The sequence below is a fragment of the Drosophila biarmipes genome, chromosome X, assembly GCF_025231255.1.
Source record: "Drosophila biarmipes strain raj3 chromosome X, RU_DBia_V1.1, whole genome shotgun sequence".
Classification (NCBI taxonomy): domain Eukaryota; kingdom Metazoa; phylum Arthropoda; class Insecta; order Diptera; family Drosophilidae; genus Drosophila; species Drosophila biarmipes.
The window spans coordinates 12,347,132-12,369,046 of record NC_066611.1 but is presented as its reverse complement, the minus strand read 5'-3'; the positions used below and the strand labels follow the sequence as shown (position 1 = coordinate 12,369,046).

Here is a 21,915-nt window from a genome sequence, read left to right as displayed (position 1 = left end):
CCAAATCAAGGCGTAGAGCGAAAAGACCGACTGTTTTGAGCAGCTGGCGAGCTCTGCTGACGATCCCCATCACTCAAAGAAATATTTAATTTTTGAAGATTTTTTTCATTTTTAGGGTGCATAAGAATTTTTCGGGATTCAGATTTCGGCGAAAAAATAACTTTTTTTCATTTTTTTATGGGTGTGCATCAGGATTTTTTCTTTTTACAATATTATTAGTTCATGCAATCGTTCTTCATTTAAATATGATTGTTTGGTTTTAATAGGACTGTGTATAAATACATACATATATATAGATTTACAAGTCCATGAGGTTTCTCGGCAATGGAAAAAGTAAATAAGTGTTTAAAATGTTGTATTTAATTAAGGGTATAATACATTAAATAATTATAAATATATTGATTATAACAATGTTAATTAATTCTCTTTTTCTATTTTCTTGCAGGTGAGTTTCCGTGTTCCCTAAAAAATATAAAGGCAATATTAATCGATTGTTTTCCATTTGGTAAGATACAAATTTGTACGATAAATGAGTCTTCTCTTTTGTATTTATTATCATTTCCCTTCGACTTTTATCTGTATCTATCTGTGTTTCCTTAAAAAATGTTGCCGAAAATGTCGAGCAACTTTTGTTGTTGTTCTAGTCATGCCTTTTGGTTTGTTTTTATATTCCCCTGAAAAAAACGAAGAAGAACTTGGTGGAAAGAGAGCTCAATTTTCAAAGCCCCCCTTGGATTTTTCCACCTTCTCACTTTTCATGGCGCGCTTAGTTTTCCAATGTGCAACATGCAGCATCTGTGGCAGAGCGAGACGGGGCTATGGCGAGCAAAGGAGAGGGGGAGAGAGAGAGAGCTAGTGAGATGGAGGTGGAAAGTGGAGACTGCCATTTCCAGTGTGTATTTAGCAAAATGTTTTGTTGCTGTTGTAGTTTAGTTTTCCCACTTCCAGGCAGCAGTCGACTGCTGCAACTGCAACAGCAGCAACAACACGGCCAGCAACAGCAACTGGCAACCTGCAACACCAACAATCTGCAACCTGCAACAACAAAAGGGGCTCCTAAACTCAACACAGAGCTTTGCGAACAGCCTCAGAGCCTCGGTTTTGTGTCTATTACATGCAGTGGAAGCCCAGGAAACCCCCCGTTGATACTGAATTTCCCCCCTTCAACCCCCCCCCCCCCCTTGCCACCCAGAAACCCCCTTGGAATTTTCCAATCCCCCCCGCCCCTGCCCCTTTGTGTTAGCCAAATGCAACCAAACAACCATGATGACGAGCTGACGGTGGCAATGCCTCGCCCTAGAAAATTCCCTACTACCCCATAGGCCCCTCGCCAGCCTCCCGCCGCCCACCACCACCCACTCCTCACCCCCTCCTCACCCCCCGGGGGCCACTTTGATTTGTGGACCCCCCATTGACCCCCCACCGCACCCCCGTCACTCACCCCACCGTCCCTGGGAGCTTAGTTTAGTTTTCGGGTATACATAAATCAAAACCTTCTTGCAGTCCATCGTCGATTTTGCAACATTTTTTCGGGCAAATGAAATCGAGGGAAAAATTCCAAAGCTTCTGGAGAGACAAAGAAAATTGTGCAATCACTTTAAACGCAATTTAATTGGGGCAAACATTAGTAAGATATAAAGTTAAATAAGCCAATGAAAGGTTCCTAATGAACAAGGATTTTTTAACACTTTTAGCAGACTTTTTTAGATAGTAAAAGCCTGTTGATGTTTTAAATACCCAAGCCTTAAATACCCAACTTTAAAATTCCTTTGAAGAATACAATAAGGTATGATAATCTTCCATATCTGATATGATATCTTCAATTGCCCCTTAATCCAGTTAAAGAATTAAGCTTCGAGTACTTGAGCAGATTACCCGCTTTAACATCTGCTTTGTCTTTCAATCAGGACGGCGTCTATTAAATATCAACTTTAACCCTCAACGTCTGTGGTCCAGTTCTCGGCCCAAACCCGACCCCAAGCCCAACTTAACCCTTTAAGCACTGGTCCTCCCTTAGGTGAACATTGGGAATTACTCACGTAACTCAACCGAATGTGGGGGAATCACATAATCACTCGATTCCCAGTCAACACACGTTGATGTTGGGCAACTCCTCATAATTCCTTCTGGCCAAAATCTTTTGTTCTTGAGCCCCGAACCTCCGATGTGCGAGGGAGACGGTCTTCTCCGCCCGCAGAAAGAGAGGGGGCGAGAGTGAGAGCGAGAATGCAGCCAATTGGCAATACTCACACACGTCGAGAGTTTGGCTAATAAGTGAAGTATCCATAATTGTTTGATGGGGAAAAGGGGGCGTGGCACCCGGTGCCATCATATTTGCTCTAACTCAGAAATCATAACTCTCCACCATGGTGGGCAGTCGAACAGCGAGGCTCAAGGTATTAGCTGTTGTTTGCATAAATAATTTTAAAAAATCTATTTTTAAGGTATAAAATACATTATCATATTGTTACAAAAGTTTTAAGTCAGGTTTTAGGCTTTTTTTTGGAACTAGCTAATAGTTTTCAAAGCTTACATACGTTCAATTATGTAGTACTGTATTAAGTATACAATACTATCGATATTTGTATCGAAAAAATCGATACATTAACTTACTTTCTTTAACATGTATTTAAAAGCTTGTCAGCTTTAATAAATCGTTTCAATGCAAACAGAATCCGTAAATATCGATGTATGTATCGATTTCGATAAACACTAGCCATGCTTGTGATGAAATATCGATACTATTGGTTAAAACTTTCAACTAGACTTATTTTCTTTGTTTTTTTTTGTATTTAATAGCTTGTCAGCATTAATAAATTTTACTAAAGGCCGAACCGATGAGTAAAGATCGATATATATCGGTGTTGATAAATATTATCCATGATTTTAATAAAATATCGATACCATTGGTTTATATTTTCAACTTCTCCCATTTTCTTGCGCCCAACTGTATAAGCCAAACTATTGAAATATGGGAACACTTTGGCCTTTGTATCTTTGTATCGGTGTGTGGCTCTGTTTCAAACCTGTATGGGTGTATCCCGGCCAAGGTGTGTGGGTGTGCGTGTGTCGGTGTGTGGGATGCGTGAGTTGCATGAGTGCAGGATGCGCGCGCTGCACAGAAACCCACGCACACAATCGCACAATCGGACATGAGCAGCTCAAGGAACAGGCGACGACGATGGTCCTCAATCAGGAATTTCTAGGCGGAAAATGGGGGAAGGGTGCAGCAGATTGGGATGCATGGAGTCGGCATGGATGTGAGTGTGGATGTGGATGTGGATGTGAATGTGGAGGTGACCGGGCGGCGAATCGTTGGAGGATTGGTGGAAAATCGTGGAAAATTTTCGGCAGCCGCCGCCAACCCATTAACACGATGTCCACGATGACGATGGCGATGGCGATGGCGATATGACGAGCGCAACTCCACCTCGGTTCGCTGGTTTTGTTTGTCGTCGCTTTTTGGGTTTTGCCTTTGTGTTAATATCACGGCAACACTGCCACTGGACCTGAGACCCATCCGCATGTGTATATAGCCGAGTATATAGACAGAAACACATAGCCATTTATGTATATACCAGCAGCAGCAGGTCCTCGATGTCCTCGAAAGTGGCAAGTGCAAAAGAACAATAAACAATCGCTAGTACGCGTTTTCGTAATCGCCTGAAATGAATAATTTAATAAATAAAATTAATAAATTACCCGAATTAAACGAAGGTCAAATTAATAATTATAGTAAGAACTTTAACAATGTAAGCCAATAAGACAATATGTCTTAAGTGATTCGCCAATAATGGTTATATACTGCTAAAACCTTTAATGCTAAAATATGCTAAAATATTTAAATATTTTATTTTTTAATAACAACTTAATAGGCGAAATAACACAAACAAAGAAATAACCACTTGGAACACCTATAAAAATTATACAAAGCAATTTTATAGTATATATGGGAAAATATTTGAGGTATTTTTATTCTTTAATGGTTTATTTCCAATATATTCACCCCTTTATAAATTTTACAGAGTCATTTTGAAGAATATAATTTTAAAGAATAGATGGAAAATATTTTATGTATTTTTAGTCCTTAAAGGTTTTTTTCCCCATTTATTCATCTCCTATACAACTACCATATTCAGTTTCCAACAAAGGCCAAGATGTCAATGGCAAAAATTTCCTGGTAACTTGTCCAAGAACGTTTCACTTGCCAAAGGAATTCATTTGAGCCTTAGCACTCAAATGCCCATAGAATATGTGGTGTTTAGAAAAAAAGTATGTGTAAAGGAGTTTTAGTGTCTATTTTTCGTCCTGTGAATTTTGAGGAATTTTTCAATTAGTTTTTATTTTAAATTTCCAATATTCATTTTTTATTTAGCAGGTTTCAATTAGTTCTGTGCTGTTTTGATTTGCATAACACGTGAGAGACAGGTGTGGTTGTAGCTTTAGCTTGGGTTGGTCGAATTTTGTGGCAGTTTTCCTCTGGCCTGCCAAGCTGGGTTTTCCGGAAAATCTCTGTTTTTACGCCACATTTTACTCCTGTTCCTTTTTGCTCCTACTATTCCTGCTGATTTTCCTGCCTTTACGGTTCTTGTTTGCCGCCCACACACGCACACAGCGACACACACTTTTCCTGCCCTTAACCTGCCTGCTTTCCACCCATTTTCCTTCCTATTTTCTCTTGAATTTTCCTACGCCCCCATGCGCTTTGCCTTTTGTCAGCTGTTGCAGCAGCTTCAGGCAATCACTTCTGCCTTTTTCCCCCACCCCCTCATTTTTTGCCCACCCATGGGGAAAAACCTTCCAATATTTTCTGGATCCCTATTTTCGGATACGTTTATTAAAATATTTTTTTTTCCCGTTGAATAGGAGGTATTTGTATTTTTTGTACCCCTTTTTTCCCTTGTTTAACCCCCCTTTTCCAGCCATTTTTAACCCTCTTTTGCCCTGCACTTCATTTTGCATTGTTGGTGGGGGGTGGTGGTGGGGTTGGGGGGATATTGCACTTCGGTTTTGCGTTCGTTACCGTTGTCACGAGCCAAAAATTGTGCGCTGATTCTATTTTGTGTGTGTCCATAACTCAGCAACTACCCAGTCAAGCTATATAGTGCCCCTCTCTTTCGCACGGCCATCGGGCCGATAGCCCCCTCTCGCTCGCACGGCCACTGTTGCCGTCTCTTTCGTCGAGGGGCCGAGTGAAGAAGCAGAGGGAGCGGATGAGGAAGAGGAAGAGGCGTCTCTGGAGAGAGAGAAAGGCTTTCTCGCATCCAGAAGTTGTTGCCACTTTAAGTTGGTACCGTTCGCTGTCGTTGTCGGGTTAACGGTATCCCAAAGACACACACAAAACACACACACACTCCCGCACACCCACACACCCACAGAGATTCCCACCACACCCACGCATGTCACCCACACAGATGCAGCAAAGAAATTAGCCGGAAAAGCCGCCTTAAGACAAAAGGAAGTCACAAAAAAAAGAAGAGAAAAACTAAACCCACCTAAGAGGGAGACTACATGATACTCAGAAATCTGCTGGTAAATATTAATTACCAAAAATCGACTTAAACAAAGAAAAGCCAGAAACACAAATTTTACTTTTACTTGCAAAGTTTTAGTGAGAGTCTGTGTGTGTGTATCTGTGTGAGCTACTGAGTGTGTGTATGTGTAGATAGATGATTGACTAAATGAATTGTCCAGCAACAAGTGGGAAAGTGTAGATTGCGGTTAAGGAAGAAGCTTTACAAGATATCAGTAATAATAATGCAACTTGGCCGGAAACTGACAGGAACTTAAAACAAACATAACCGGAACTTAACCGGTACCTAACCTCAAATTTAAGGAGAATTAAAAAGAGTAACTAGTTAGCAACAAGTGCTTTGAAGTGGGAAATTGTAGATTGCGGTTAAGGATGAAGCGTTACAAGTTATCAGTATCACCAAACGAAGCTTGGCCGAAAATTGACAGGAACCTAAAAACACTTAACCGGAACTTAACCTCAAATTTAGGAGTAACTGGCTAGCAACAAGTGCTTTGAAGAAAAAGTACTATAATGTAGCATTGCTTCTTATGTTTTGCTGTTGCTAATACTATACTTTGCTGTTTAAGCAAGACATTTAAAATAAAATAATTATTTACAAATATTTGGTCCTATTTTCAAGCATATTGGCCTAATAACTAAAATGATAAGTATAATATCTAAAATGTAAATTTCCATTATGAAAACGAAAACGGAAAGTTCATCTGCCATCCAATTAAAAGTTAATTGATAAGCATGAACCTTACAACCCACATCGAAGCCCTCGTCTCAAGTCAAATTAATGCTAAATGAAGGTCGCTTTTAACCCCTGACCCTTAGCAAGTTTAAACCTACCTAAAATACATATATATATGGTACTTAGTAAATTTATTTTAAAAGCTGACCTAGCTCAATCCTGAACACCCCACTTGAAATCTTGATTGACTGCTGTTCGATTGCGGTTCGATTGTTGTCGGTCGCCTGGCTGCAACATGCAACACGCAACGTGCAACATCAGCCAGCTTACCAAACTGTGTCACAGAGTTGCTTTTGCTTGCAACTGACAGAACCAGTTGGGTGGAAAAATCGGGCTGGAGTTGGAGTTGGGGGTGGGGGGCTGGCCAAGGAAAAGCGTGGCGGAAAATTCAGGAAAAGCCGGAGCAACAAAGGGAGGAAACTGGAGTTGCAGATAGAGACAGACACTTGGCACTTTCCTATGAAAGGAGCATGGAAAGATGGGATTGCGAAGAGACATGCCTGTAAATATGGGCACAGAAAAAAACACCACTTGAAGCACAGCAGGGGGCAAGCAATTAGGAACAGCAGCCATCATATTTGAAAAGATTTACTGTTTTGAGTTCAAGCTAATGAACATCATCTTCTTGAAAAAGGGATTAAAAAAAAGTTTTTCAAGCTAAATATATTTTAAAATAGTTAAAATAATAATGCAAGCAAGCTTTAATTTAAAAATAATTTTCTTTGAACCATAAAAATAAGAATAATATAATTCACCGAAAGCTTTTGAAACATTTTTTGCAATTTTTAAAATATTAGAATTATAAAATTTTTCGAGTGTAAACAAAAAACTCAAAAAATATTGTATTAGACTTATAAAATGTACAGACTGTTTTAATCTTATATTTATGTTATCCAATCTTAATTTGGAACCATTAAAACAATTATAAAATTACATTTTCAGCAGAAAATGTATTCTACTTTCGTTAGTCAAAATGTGTAGCACACTTTTAGGCGTTCATGTCAAGCAATTCAAGGATATTAAAGCGCCAGAAAAATGCACAACTGTCCTATTTTCTTAACCGCCAGTGTTCGGCCAGCGTTATTCCCACATTAGAACCTGATTTTGTGACCAAAGTTGAGAAAATGTATTAACAGAGTCCTTTCCCTCTCTTTCCCCGCCACTGCTGGCCGCCAATTTCGCTCGTTTTCTTCGCCTCTCCACCCAGCGTTTTCCTTTATTTTCACCACCCCCCGCCCGCTTTTCCTTTTATTTAGCGTGCTTTTTTCTTTCTTTCTTGTGCTTTTGGCTTTGGCTTCTTTTCTATTGCTGTCGCCGCCGTTCTGCCGACGCCTCCGTCGTCGTTGGCAGAGCTGCACACACACACACACACACACACACACACACACGTGCACGGGTTGGGGCAACACACACACACAGAGAGCCTCACCAATACCGACGCACGTATTTACTACATTCCTCAGTACTTGAAGCGCCTCCGGAAGTGATGGTTTTCATCTCTGCGGCGGTGCGTCGCGAATTTTGAGAGCGAAAAATAACAAAGCACTAAAGATACAACAAAAAAAACACCAAAATTCAGCCAAGAACGCCCGAAAATCAGCAGATTCGCGAAGAGAAAAGTGGAAAATTAAGTAGTATTAGCGAGGGATTTGTTATCATTGTATTGTTGCCCGTTCGAGGGAAATCGTTCTGCTTTTTTTTATATGTGCACTCCATTTAGTTTTCCTATCAAATATTCAAACAAACCAGAAAGGAATCCTACGAATACATACATACTCCGGATTCGTAACTACAAGTGAAAAACCAGCTTGTGTGTTATGTGTGTGTCCGATTGTTGAAAATTGTGGAAAAAAGAAGAAGAAAAAAAACAACAAAAAATCGAAAAGCGAGGAAAATCAGCAGCCGAAGAATGCGCAGCAAACGAAATACCAGCGATTTGGGCCTATTGCAGCGCACCTGCATTGTTGGCGGAAAATCGGTGAGCTAATATCCAAAAAGAAAAATAAATGTAAAGCCGTACACAAGGGGCAATTAAAATGGAAATTATTGCGTATTTATTGGCCATTTATCAGGAAAAACCGGAGTATAGGGGGGAAATTGCAGGGTGGCAGCACATATAAACCCCTTTCAATTTAAAGAATATTTCAATTTTGTAGCCACTCTCTGGAAATGAAAAAGCACATTTCAATCGATTAATCAATACAATTGTCTAATTTATTCATAACAAATCACTATACTATAATGTACCTAAAAAGAGCAATAATGGGTACAACAGGAAATTAATGAATGAAAAATGTATTTTAAATAGTTTGAAGTTTCTTGCCTTTCCCAAAAGCTTAAAGATGTCTTCGCTTACTTCTCGAAAAGCATACCTATAATGACTTAAGATGTAACTAAATTAATTTATTACTTTTTTTAAATCAACAAGAACTAAAAAAAGGTACAATACCAATTCGTAATAAAAGTAAAGTAAAAAAAAAATTAATAGCAATTTAGATTTTTAGGGACAATTAAAAAAAGTACGTTATCTTTGGCTTCTACACTTTAAACGTTAAAAGAATTTAAAAAATTTAAAAGAAAAATTAATTTTTATTTATTTTCTGCAATAATTTTCCTAAACGTGAATTAATATCAATTAAAATTCACACGTTTAATAACAATCACTCAAGTGATTTTGAGTTAAAAACTAATCACCGAAATATCTTATTGTTTGCACTGGCGAATCTACAAATGAAATCAAGACGCCAACAACAAAAATCCCATTCATTTCTATGCCAGAAATTAATAATTAGACAGAGGGTCTTGCGTCTCTTTCCCGCAACCGGAGTTTCAAAACATGCGCGAGAGAAGCAAACCAGCGAGTTGTCAAGACCCCGAGAGGGAGAGAGTTGTTCGCACTCGCTGCTTTTCTCTCTCTCGCTCTCTCTGTCTCTCTTTCAAGCTGCTGTCTGGCGTGTCTTGCCGCCGCTGGGCGCCTGTTACTTTCTGTAGACTGCAGCGTCATTGCAGCGGCGCTAGCCTTTTCCTTTTCTTCTTAAATAATCTCTTCTTTTTTTTTTAGTATTTTTAACAGCAGCTACTACGAATCCAATTTCATAAAACGTGCGGCGTGCCGACACGCCAAAACGTAAAAGTAAAACGTAGAGCGAAAAGCAAAAAACCGCAACAAACTTCAACAAAAAAAAAAAGCAAGACACAGACACACTGTTAAAGACTTGGCGCTAGAGCGAGATGGCAACAGGCAGAAGAGCGGCAGCCGATTGTTTTTACTGGCCGCTGGGGGCGCTAATTTGCCTAACGCGACTCTGGCTCCCACAGTCCATAAAACTTGTCTTGTACAGTGGGCACTGAATAAAAATTAGCCATAAAAAATGTTAAAATAGAAAGAAAGACATTGTTTAAAATGTACATAAATAAGTTTTATGTCAGCAATGAAACCCACCAAAATATGCATTTAAAGTAAATCGAATTGAAACAAAAAATGTTTCCAAAGAATTACAGACAATTAATTAATATTATAATACATTACCACCAAAATACTTTACAAATATTCATGCATCCACGTACATACATATGTACATACCTTGCAGCAATTCCAAAACGCTTACCACTGTGCTCTTTTGATTTATGGAAAAGTCCGCAAGTGCCAGCTAACCGCACAGCAGATGACAAATATGTCATTTTTGGCAAGCCAATTAACATGATTTATACAAAGATCCATGAGAGCTTTTAATGGGCATTCATTTTCCGACTTTTCCTGCCCGCGCACACAATAATCGCACATTTTCGCGGTTGCTCATTTCCCAATGCGATTTGATGGAGAGAATATTTGCGTTCCATTATTGCCATTTCAAATATTGCCATCATAATCATCATCTTGCGTGCCATTTTCTCTCGCTGCTCGGTGGAATTTTTGAAATTTTTTCGGTAGATATTCGCCTGCTGTCGATTTCTTAACACCCGGTATTTCGCATTTGCGACATACAACAAATACCATGCGAAATCGCTCATAAATCGGGTGTAGGCAAATATTAGCCGATTTTCGTGTCGGGGATTAGTTGTAAACCGGCAGAATAAAATACCGAATCGGGCGAAACATAAAGAGTTTAATTTTCCCCACCGACAGTTGTCATTAAGAGCTTACGTCGCTCCCCTAACGGAACCCGAAACCCGGCCAGAGAGCCGGAGAAGTGGAATGTGGGTGTCGGAGGGGCTGAGAGGGGGAACCACTTGCCAGGCAAATTATAACAGTGTTTGGTGGGGGAAGGAGAGACAGAGAGGAAGCGACCGAGAGTGCAAGCGTGGGAGTGAGTGCAAAGGCGGCTTAGGGTTGTCAAGTGCTTTTGCTTTACGTATTCGGAAACATATGTTCAAAGTAGTGTAATTATTATATTTCCCTTAAAAGATGTTTGGTGCATTTGAAAGAGAAAATTTCATATTCGTTAGGCAAGACTAAAAACGAGGTAGTTTTTTCTACATCTTATGTTACTCAACATCTGTCTAATGACTCTTGGCAACCCTGTTGCAGTACCTCTCTTTCTCTCCGAACTGTACCCATCTCTCTCGCTCGCTGGCCCACATCCCACAACCGGCGAGTGTTTCGTTGCGGTCAACGTTTCGCTCTTCGGTTCTCCTGCTCTCTCGCTGTTTGCCTGTTAAATTGGCGGTTAGACGCGCGCGTCAGGTAGAAAACACGTATCCGCCACGGATGCAGCAGCGTGCGGTGTGGACGAACGTCGCCGTCGCTTCCTATTTCTATTCTCAGCGGTGGTTGTTTGTCTGGTTTTAATTTGTTCCCTTTTTTTTCTCATTTTTTTTTTTGCTTCTTCTCGGTCTGCTTATCAGCGGCAAGTTTATCGATTTTATTTTTTCCAGCTCTCACTCTCTGCGTCTTGCCCTCTCCCTCTCCCGCTTCCTCGCCAGGCCACCACCACTCTCGCCGCTTCAGGCGCTCACGCTCTCGCTGCTCTCCCTTCTCGTTGCCACGGCCGCTGTCTTCACTTTCTGGGCGCCTGTTCTTTCCCTCGAATATCGAATCTCGATTTTCGATGAGATTCTGTTACTAACTATACTACAGCGCGCATACCATGCCGTACCCATAAAACCCATCTCCATAAAGCCTGCTCCGGCTGCCCCTTGAAAAATTATTTATTTATTATATGGATTACAAATGTGCCTCTTCAAAAGAGTGCAAAAATTTTCAGACGGGTCTGGAATTGGAATTCTTTGCATCGGCCGGTCGGTCGGTCGGTCGGTCGTCGCACTCACCTTCACCACACACAAAAAACCATCTCTCCCATATATCTCTCTGTGTATAATGTGGTGTATGTATGTAGGTAGGGGATATGTATGTTTGTAAACCTCACCACACACACGACAGCTGCTGTCTCACTCGCCCGCCTTGATTTCATCATTTACCATATTTAATTCCATTTAAATGAAAATGAACTCAAACCGATTACCCCGGTGAGAGGCACCCTCCACCGCCCCTGCATGTGCCCAGTGCTATAGCCCGGGCAGCAGACTTCTGGCAGACAGACGACGTGCAAGCGTCGCGCCTTGCAGCCAGCAACTGAACTGAAGTTGATAACACACAGCGCACGCGAGCGACTGGCAACGGAGCAGTGCCCAAGCCCAAACGGGGCTATGCCTATACTGTGTAGCCGGAGAACACCAGGAACAACAACGAAAACAACAAAAACAACGAAAACAACAAAAACTGTGCTACACCGACGACAACGGCAACGAACCCCAACATTTTCGACAGCAACAACAATCGCCACTCAACAGTCAAGTGCTTGGCAAAAAGCAGCGTGTGAAATGTTTCCTATACACAGAGTATAAGCAGGAGTGATGCGAATAGGCTGATACCCTGGAGAGGGCTTTACTTATGACCCAGAAAATGTAAATAATTTTTTATTCACCATTTTTCATATTTTACCTCATAATAATGATGTTTTTCTTTGCATTTAACGAATATTTTGAATTTTTATTGAAAATCTTCCATTTGTTTTTCTCCATTTGAATTTTTCTTTTTTTCAGTTTTCTAGAAAATGGCTTTCACTATGTAAACTTTTTACTTTAAGTTAAAACAGGAACCATTTTCAAAAACATTTAAATATTTACTATAGATCAGAAAATAAAAAACGTTTTGAAAAAATTGATATATTTGCCATAAGTTTAGAAACCATTTTTTAAAAACGGATATGTTTACTATAAGTTCAGAAATTTTTTTCCAAATAATTTAAATACAAAAATATTTAAATGGAGAGATATGTATGTACTATATATGTTATTATGTTACTATGTAAACTTATTACTATAAGTTCAGAAAACAAGAACCATTTTCAAAAAAAAAATTAAATGTTTACTATAAGATCAGAAAAAAAAGGTTTGAAAAAATTGAAATATTTGTTATAAGTTCAAAAACCATTTTTTAAAAACGGATATTTTTACTTCAAGTTCAGAAATTGTTTTTCAATTAATTTAAATACAAAAATATTTAAATGGAGAAGAAAAAATCGATAAAATTTGATTCTATTGATACTTCTTATATTTTTTGTAAAAGTTTCCAATTATTTATTTATTTTGTATTTTTTTTTTTGGCTTGATTGGTTATAATTTACTTTGTAGTTCCTTATATTTTACATTAATTTTAATATTATCATTTATCAAAGTAACAAGACAACTTTACTTTGAAAGAAACAAACGCATTCGTGGATGGACTCAAGCGAATAGTAAAAGGAAACTTGGTTCCCAAAAAGTATGCAATAAAAATATATTTAAAAAAAAAATGATCCTAATTCACATAGATGAGGGATTTTCAAGCTACCAATTATTCAGAATAAAAAATCAGTAGATCTTAATTATAAAATAAGCTTAATAAATACAAGTACTATTTAAAAAACATATACCCTCAAACCAATGGGTATGAAAAAACGGCGAGAAAAACGGCAAAAGCAACAAAAACGAAAAGTAAAACGGACCGACAAAATTGCAAAGCTCTCAGCCGAATTCAATGTGCGCGCGCCCCCAAAGCGACGCAACCGTTGAGGTTGAGCGTTGAATGAATGCGAATGCTCAAACACACGGCGGCAGCGAGGCACCAACACCACTGCAGCGCCCACTTACACCAGCACACACTCGCCGCACACCGACACGGGCTGACAGCAGCGAAGTCAGGGGCTCTCACACAAATCCGAAAACCAGAACACATGATTAGCCTAGTAAAACGAGCCATAGGCGGCCACCAACAACACTTCAGGGGGGTGGCGTGGAACGGTGGGAAAAACAGATGCGGAAGGGGGACGATAGGCAGTCGAGCTTTGGGGACTTGGACTTAGACTCTCGTCGAAACAAATGCGTCGACATTGCTGGAACAGCACGGTGGGCGAAGAGCTCGCCCTTTGGTGTACATTTTTTTTTTACTAATTCTTTAAAAAAATTAGGTTAAATTAAGTTAACATTAAAATGAAATAATGGAGCCTGCTATTAGGTATATTCTCTTGACACTTGACTTAAATGGCTTAGTTTAAATAAAAAAAATTTAACCACCTTTAGTAAAGAAAATTTTTTTTATCGACTGATTCAAGTATCTTATTTTAAGGTAACAAAAATACAACACCTTCGATAAAAGCAGCATATTTTAAACTATGAACAAAGAATGTCAAAATTTATATTTTCAAAATTAAAGTAACTTACCAAAGCAATGATGTATGTTTTTAACTATTTTTTTTCGAAATTATATACATAATAATGGATAAACTCCTTAAAGGATTTATGTTAATGTCAGTATTTATATATTTGACAACCGAATAAATAAATCTAAAAAAAATTGATTAACCACTAAACAGGTAGAATTTCATCTGAATTAAGCTTAATTTTTAACAATTTGCAGATATCCTGTGAAAAACACTCATTTCCTGCAAAACCCCAATAAGTATGCTATGTTTTTTCGACATTGCCCCACTGTGCTTATCGTGATGTTTCCTTTTTTCCCATGTGCGAGCAAAAAAAAACCGGTTGCACTGTTTACCGACATTTTCCGCTAGAGAGAGTGTCTGCAGTTTATGGGGGGAGCGGTGGGTGAGCGGTTAGTCAGAGCGGCCGAGAGAGCAAGGAAGGTCGTCGTGTTGTTGTTGATTTTTCGTGTCGGCAATCCGAACAAGTGCTCGTGTTCGTATTTTGCATGGGTGGCTGCATAGGTGTGTGCGTGTGAGTGTGCGAGTCTCGAGCGGGCCGTCTGTGTGTGTTGGTGAGGTTGCCATAACCGGAAGGTCGCCTTTACCACAACATTTATTATGGAAAATCGCGTAATCACTGTCGTATCACATATTTTTTTTTTTGTTGCTTCTGGCGAGAGAGCAGACCAGAAGAGAGTGTGCGAGAGAGAGAGAGAAAGAGTGAGAGCAAAGGGTGTAGAGAGGGGGCTATCCGTCGGGACATCTCGTTCTGCTCGGTTTTTCGATTTTATTTTTAGCAGCGACTTCAAACTTGTTGCAAGTTGTTCGCGTGTTTGATGTGCGAACTCTGAGCAAACTTTGCGCTTCTTTGTTTGTTGTTTTTTTTAATTTAATCTTTTTTTATTTTATTTTTTTTTGCTTAATGTTTTTTTTATGAAATCTACCTTTCTACTAATTTTTTTCTTTCTTTTTTTCTAAATTTTTTTTTCTTATTTTTTCTTTCATTTTCCACCACCACTTATTGCCCCTTTATTTTGCTCTTTCTTTGCCTTCCCCCCATCTTGGCATTAAAGCTCTCGGGGCCCATCATTTTTGTTATGGCACTCGCTGATTAAATGGAAGGCGGCGGCATTTTACACTCATTCCAATTGGATGACAGGGCACTCGCTAAATAAAGGGTTGTCGCACATTTCCACATAAAAAATTCATGTACCCGTCCTCGGGCCAAATAAAGCCATTAAATATTTTTTCCAGGGAAATAGCATCCATCAAATCATCAAATATATTAAGAAAGGGGAACATTTTGTAAGAAATGCAAATTGAGTTAATATTACTTAAAAATATAAAATCTTATTGGAATCTGTATACATCTTCAAGTTTAAGATACTTTTGTTTTTAGATATTCTTAATCCTAGAGTTTGTTATACATTATTTTTACTTACATTTTTCTAGATCTCTTTTTCTAATAAATCTAGAGTAGACTAAGGGATAACTAATTAGTTTTAACGTTGCTAAGTTTTATATTTACTCATCTATCCTTTAGATCTTATATCTCTGAGATACATTTATAAATAGGTTTCTGCTTCGCATCATGATTGTAACACAATTATTCGCACTGTTTTGCTGTGAATTATCTGACACATTTACTCGCTCGTTTTAATATGAAGCTTTTTCGGTGTGTGCCAGTTGTTGTCTATCTCTTATTTTTTTCAACCTCACTTTACTTTCGGTTAGAGCTTTGGCGTTGTTACCTTTCAACCAACACCCCCTCCACCCCCCACTGCCACCCCCTCTTAAAAATATAAAAAAAAACTCCCTTACACACATCTATATGTATGTAGGAGCTGCAGACATTTTCCAGTTCTGGGGACTTTGCCGATTTTCCAATGCAATTTTATTCGGTGCAGAGGCGTGGGCGTAGCAAAAAGTAGGCGTGGTGGTGGTGGTGTGTGTATATAATTTCTGTGTGTTTTCCTTTCCTTTTTACTAGTACTGTGTGAGTGTGTGTGTTTTCATTTTTTTTGTTGTACTTTGCTGGAACATGGAAAACACCCGGTAGGAATTCCTTGCTGCATTTTCATTTTTGCACTGGAAAATGTCTCTGATGTGGAGCTGGAAAAGCTCTCAAGTTGCATGTTGCACGCGTATGTGGACGAGAGGCCCAGCACCCCCCACCCCCCCACAATCCACACCCATTTTTGACCCGGACTTTTGAGCCCCCCGACCCGAACCCAAGCACGGACCCGGATTTTGTTACCCGGGACCCGTAGCGCCATGGCTGATGATTTGCAAAGTGGATTTTGTGTATTTGACGATTGTTCGACTTGATGTTGCTGCTGTGCGTTGATGTTGCTGCCGTTGCTGCAGCAGCAGCAGCAGCAGCAGCAGCATTGCAAAACTGGTTACTGTTGGCTGACTGCAGTTGGCAACTACTGCCCTCTCCCTCGCTCTGGCCTGCATCTGTCTCACTCTGCCGGCTGGTGTAACCCTTTTTTTTTGTTTTTTTTTTTGGGTTTTTGCTCTTTGCATTTCCTTGGATATTGCCCAATAATAAATACAATACACATGCAGCTCATATTTTCTTTGCACTTTGCGCAGCCTGCAGGGAATGCAATACTCTCCATATCAAACAGGTGCAAAAGGCTATCAAGTAAAATGGTATGCCGAAAATATATTGACCTAATCATGATGATTAACTTTTACCATAGATTAGGGAGCATTATTTTTGTTAAAATATTTTAAAGCTTAGTACTTGGTAGAATGCATACGTTTAAGGCTTGAAATTGGAACATTAAGAACATTTTTTAGCATCTTTGTTTTGAACTAGTGAGATGACTTGTGCAGGTGCACAATATAATCTTTATCTTATTATTATGTTTTTTTACTTAATTGACTTAACTGGTAATTATTTAATACAGCATTTTTTCGTGGTGATTTCTATTCCAGTTTTGATTGTATTTTTTTTGGTTTAGTCATTGGTGACTGCTGGTGACTGGAGGGAGCGTTTTCATACTACCTAATGTACATGATGTACGCACATGTGTATAAAATATGTGCCTACAAGACCACCACCTTTTCCTGGCATCTTTGAACTGTCTTGGTATTATAATTAGCCGAAACACCAGCCTGCGAAAATCTGAGCAGTACGTAACCCCCCTTTGGGATTTTGGTCTATGTGCCCAGCACATACATATATGTATATATTGGAAGGGGGATAGTGTGTGTGTGGAAGGGGAAGGGGGCAGGGAGCAGGGAGGGGGGAGGCTGGTCATGTATGTATGTATGCACTCGTATATTGTGTACATATGCCACGAGTACTGTACACAAGTTTTGCAGTCCATTTTGCTACACTTAAAGTGCGCTTGTTGCCGCCGTTGTTGCTGCTGTTGCTGCTGCTGCTGCCGTGTGTTGATGTTGTTGTTGCTGCCGCACAGCAGCAACATCTTGCTGTAGTTGCTCTTCTTGTTGTTGTATGTGCGTGCGGAATATTATGCGCCGCGCACAACACACACAGATCTATGTGTATATATATGTGGGATGGGGCAGGGGCAGCTGGTGCCATGGTGAGGGGGGGTCAGGGGGCAGGGGGCAGGCTTTGGGGGTCTCGAGATATACACACACACAATCCCATCTATAAAACGACGCATGCCGCGATTGCGATGCGACGACGTTGCTGCCGTGCTTGCTGCCTGCTGCCTGCCCCCTGATGATGTTGCTGTTGTCGTTGCGTCGTCTCGTGGTTGTCGTTGTCGGCCACTTCATCATCGACAAGCAGCAGCAACAGCAGCAACAACAGCGGCGGCAGAGGCACAGGCTGTTGGCTAAAACAAAGCAGCGAAGACCCGGACCTCGGCCGACAAAAAGGACGACTTGTGTCCTGTCCTGTGCGAACTGCTCCCCTTTCTCTGTCTGTCTCTCGCTGCTCTGCTGTGCTCTTGATGGCCAAATAGCAGCAGCAGCAACAGCAACAGCAACCACACCAAAAACACCAACAACAACCACAACGACAACAACTACAACAACAACAGAGGCCACAGTGGGCCTGCTTCTTCGTTAACCCTGCGAAATGGCACGATGAAAGCCTGGGTGTTCCGTTCTCCGAACTCCTGAGTAACCTAATAACTCCTAATTGTGGGACCTCTTAAATGCCCTGCTTTTTGGGGGTAACATGGAATCATACTCAATAATAATAATAGATCACATAAAAATGTTTCCAAGTAAAAGAAAATGATTCCAAGTAAAAGAAAATGTTTCCAAGTAAAAAGAAAAATGATTTCAGATATTGTTAATGGACGAAAATATTTTTTCGAAAAAAGCTTTATTTTTTTTAATAGAATTACATTTATTATTTTGTTTTTACAAAAAAAACTTTTTAAGTGCTGTCAATACCTCAACAATTTTTTTTGATCAAACTACATTGTTTAAATATCGATAAATCTTTTTAAATCAAATCTGTTTATTAGGATATATCAAATATCAACTCTTTTTGACATTTAATAGTATTGTGTTTTCCAAGATGAGATTTATATGCCAAAGTGTATTATAATATTTTCAAACTAAAAATACTTGAAAACTAAACTTTAAATAGTTAAAACAATTATTAGTTGTTATGTATATAAATAACTATATATCATTAAACAACTTTAAAATGCATCATAATATAATATATACTATATATGAATATAGTATATTATAATGTAATATAAAATATCATATATACTATAATAGCTTAGTGATTTAGTAACCCTGTTGGAATAGCACCTGTTACACATTCCTTGGGTAATTCACCATTTATAAACAAGAGTTTTCTGCCCCGCTGTACATATGTACGGGTAATCTGGCTCTTCGATATTTCAAGTGAGTACCGAGTGAGTGAGTGAATGAATGTATCTATGCAGTCCTTGGGCTGCAACGCAATTGTTGCCACCTTGTTCTGCTTCTTCGCTGAAGAGCGAGTCGAATGGATGTGGATGGATGAGGTGGATGTGCAAGTGGATGTGGATGTGGCTGTGGATGTGGCAGTGGCTGTGGATCTGGGTATATGGCCAAGACGGATGCCAAAAGGGGTGCTAAAGAGCAAGTGAAGAGGTGGAGAGCCCTGGCGGCAGAGTAACCACGATGAGGCCGCGGACCTGGCGACGAAAACTGACTGAAAACGATGCGAAATGAGTGAGTTAAGCCTCGCGTTCGCAGGGTTAACGAGTGCGGGAGGGGAGCGGGGCTGCTCGCACACCTGAGGTCAACAAAGTAAGGCACTAATTTATAGGTGCTACCAAAGTTTAGGTTCAAGTCCAGTTAAAAAAAATTTTTAAAAAGTTTAATGTCATAAATTCTATAAACTGTCAGGGTAAATGCTTGCAGTTCTGTGTTTTTTTTTAAGTGTTGAATTTAGATGTGCTGAAATAAAGTTTGATTGATTGATTAAAATAAATATGATAGAGATATGATAGATATTAATACTATGAATATTTGATAAAAAATTAAAACTCTTTTCCTATGTAATACACTTTTTAAACAATTCTTCGTATTTTTACTTCTAAACATATCTTATTATTCTATGAATTTTTTTTCTTGTGTAAAAAAATCCTTGTGATATAAAACTTTTTATTGAGTTCCTAAATTTAATTTGATATATTTATAAAACATTTTTTTATTTAAGGACCTTGGACTTGAACATTTTTGCTTCGGCTATATTTTTTCAGCCGCTGCTGTTTGGCCTGGACCTACACATAAAAAAAAGTTTGCGAAAAAAATGGTGTGTGCGCGAATGGGCCACGATGTCGGCGTAGGCAGCGCAGTCGACGTAGCTTACGCATTTCGAAGTTTTTAGCTAAGTTGACGTCGCTGCACTTGTGTGCCAGTGTGTGAGAGTGTGTGTGCGTTGAGTGTGCTTGTGTGCTGGTGTGTGTGAGAGTGCGTTTAAATTGAAAATGCTGCTAGGCAAAATGAGAACCTACCCGATGCCCACCCCCCTGCCACCGCCCATCATCCACCTCCCGCCTTCCACCCCCCACTCCACCCCTCTCGCTCACGCCTCCTTTGGGCTGCATGCAAAGCGAGCGCCGGCGTCGCAGTCGGCGTCGGCAGCGGAGGAGAGTGAGAGAGGGAGAGGTGGCGAGGGCGAGACAGAGACAAAGACAGCGAACGAGCGAGAGAGGGAGAGGGCGAGAGGGAGAGGCGAGCAGCATCAATTCAGTTTCGGTTTCAGTCGCAATTCAAACGCCATCAAAATCAAAACGGTAACGAAAAAACAACAACAAGTACCAGTAATTTACCATGCTAAAAGCCCAAAAGCATTGCTAAAACAAGCCATAACAAATAAAAGAAATAACTACAATAATTCGCATAAAAACAAAGGTAAAACCAAAGTAACAGCAATATAAAACTTCAAGTATAAACAAGCAAAAACATCGAATCCCAAACCGTGTGCCTTTTTTTTCAGTGTGCATTTTGTTTAAACAATCCCAAAATAAGATAAAAAAATGGCTAAAAGGCAAGACAAACAAGTGTAAACATTGAGACCGCCTATTTTTTTTTGTTGGTTAATGTGTGTGTTGTTTTTGTGTGCCGAAAATAAATATTCGAAAAAGTTTCAATTGAAATATAAAAAAAAAAGAAAAACTAAAGCAAAACAAAGCGAAAAATATATGATCATACATTAAGGCCAAATAGATTTGGCAAAAGGAGGCGAAAAGGCATAGATAGATCGGGAAATGTGGGCCAAATATTTTGGAGGTTTCCCAAAACAAGTGGAAAACTATTTTAAGGCCTTTCCTAAGAGACTTAAATAGAAGGATAACAGAAAAGCATATTTCTTATTAAATCGATAATTAATGATTTAATTTCAAGACCTTCTCCAGTATAAACAGAAATTATATTTAAAACAAGACCACGAAATCATATTCTAGAGAATTTTCCTAAGATTCCTAAAAAGAAGGGAAACAGAAAAGCATATTTCTTATTTAATGTATAGTTAATGATTAAATTCCAAGAGCAAAAATAAAATATATTTATTTTTTGCGTTTACTAAAATAATAATAAACTTAATCAAAAAATTTATAAGACATACAGCCCCGCATTTAAATACAGCATTTTCCCCTTAGCAAAAATGGAAAATCTGTGTGTTTTTCCTGTCAACAAGGGACGAAAATTTGCTTTCCCTGCGGCGGTTGGAAAATAAAAGAGGGGAAATTAAAATGAAATAGATTTGTACATGCTTTGAGGAGGAATTTGAATGGGAAACCCTTTTTTCCGCGCATAGCAAAGGAAAATCCCCAAGAAGTGGCGAAATTCACCATAAAAATGGGCAGCAAAAATGTTTTTGGTTGGTGTTTGGTTTTTTTTTTTCAAAGCTTTGTTTGCCTCTCCTCTTTGTTTTTCTTCATCATCGCTCACCCCGCCTCCTCCACGTTTTCATCATCTTGTGCTTTGTGTGTGTACTTTGTGCTATTTTTTTTTGCGCAAAAAAAAAGATTGTTTATATGTAAATCGTATCTGTATCTCGCGTATCTATGTGTATCTTTGTATCTGGCAAGCATGTCTCGAACAAATCACGTATTTTTCTCCGATTTTTATTGTGGCTGTGTTCTTGCTCGGCGCCAAAGATAACGGTTCGGCGATCTCGACTCGCAAAAGTATCTCGCGAATCGCGAATCTGATGGATACACACAGAAATTGATATTGCCCCGCAATTAACATGGCCAAGTAGCTCTTGCTCTCGGGCCAACTTCTTGTTGCCGCTGTAGTTGTTGGCGGTGCATTGGCATTGTTGTCAACCGTCTGCCAGCAACAACTACAACCAGAGAAGTAAGAAGAAATACGACTAAAGCCCAACGAGATAGCCACCAAAGCAACGACTCAACTTCGGCAGAAGAGAAAAAACGGCTAACAGTCAGCTAGGCCACAAGCACACAGTTGGCCTGTCAATTGTACAGTGATCACTCGCTTGTGAAAATTGCAGAAAA

The 21,915-nt window shown here is 39.4% G+C and overlaps 1 protein-coding gene across 3 annotated transcripts in view; it reads left to right on the top strand.

The window, feature by feature from the left end:
* The window catches only part of LOC108025705 (serine/threonine-protein kinase tousled-like 1), a 78,650-nt gene that overhangs the window by 15,524 nt on the left and 41,211 nt on the right, over positions 1–21,915 (top strand). The window contains exon 1 of one of the 3 annotated variants that reach the window (XM_017096249.3): positions 7,735–8,247. The exons of the other annotated variants lie outside the window; for them this stretch is intronic. Within the exon in view, the coding sequence (XP_016951738.1) occupies positions 8,179–8,247 (69 nt within the window). The 5' untranslated portion in view covers positions 7,735–8,178. Of the gene's footprint in view, positions 1–7,734; positions 8,248–21,915 lie in introns of those variants that run through there. 3 annotated transcript variants of the gene reach the window in all.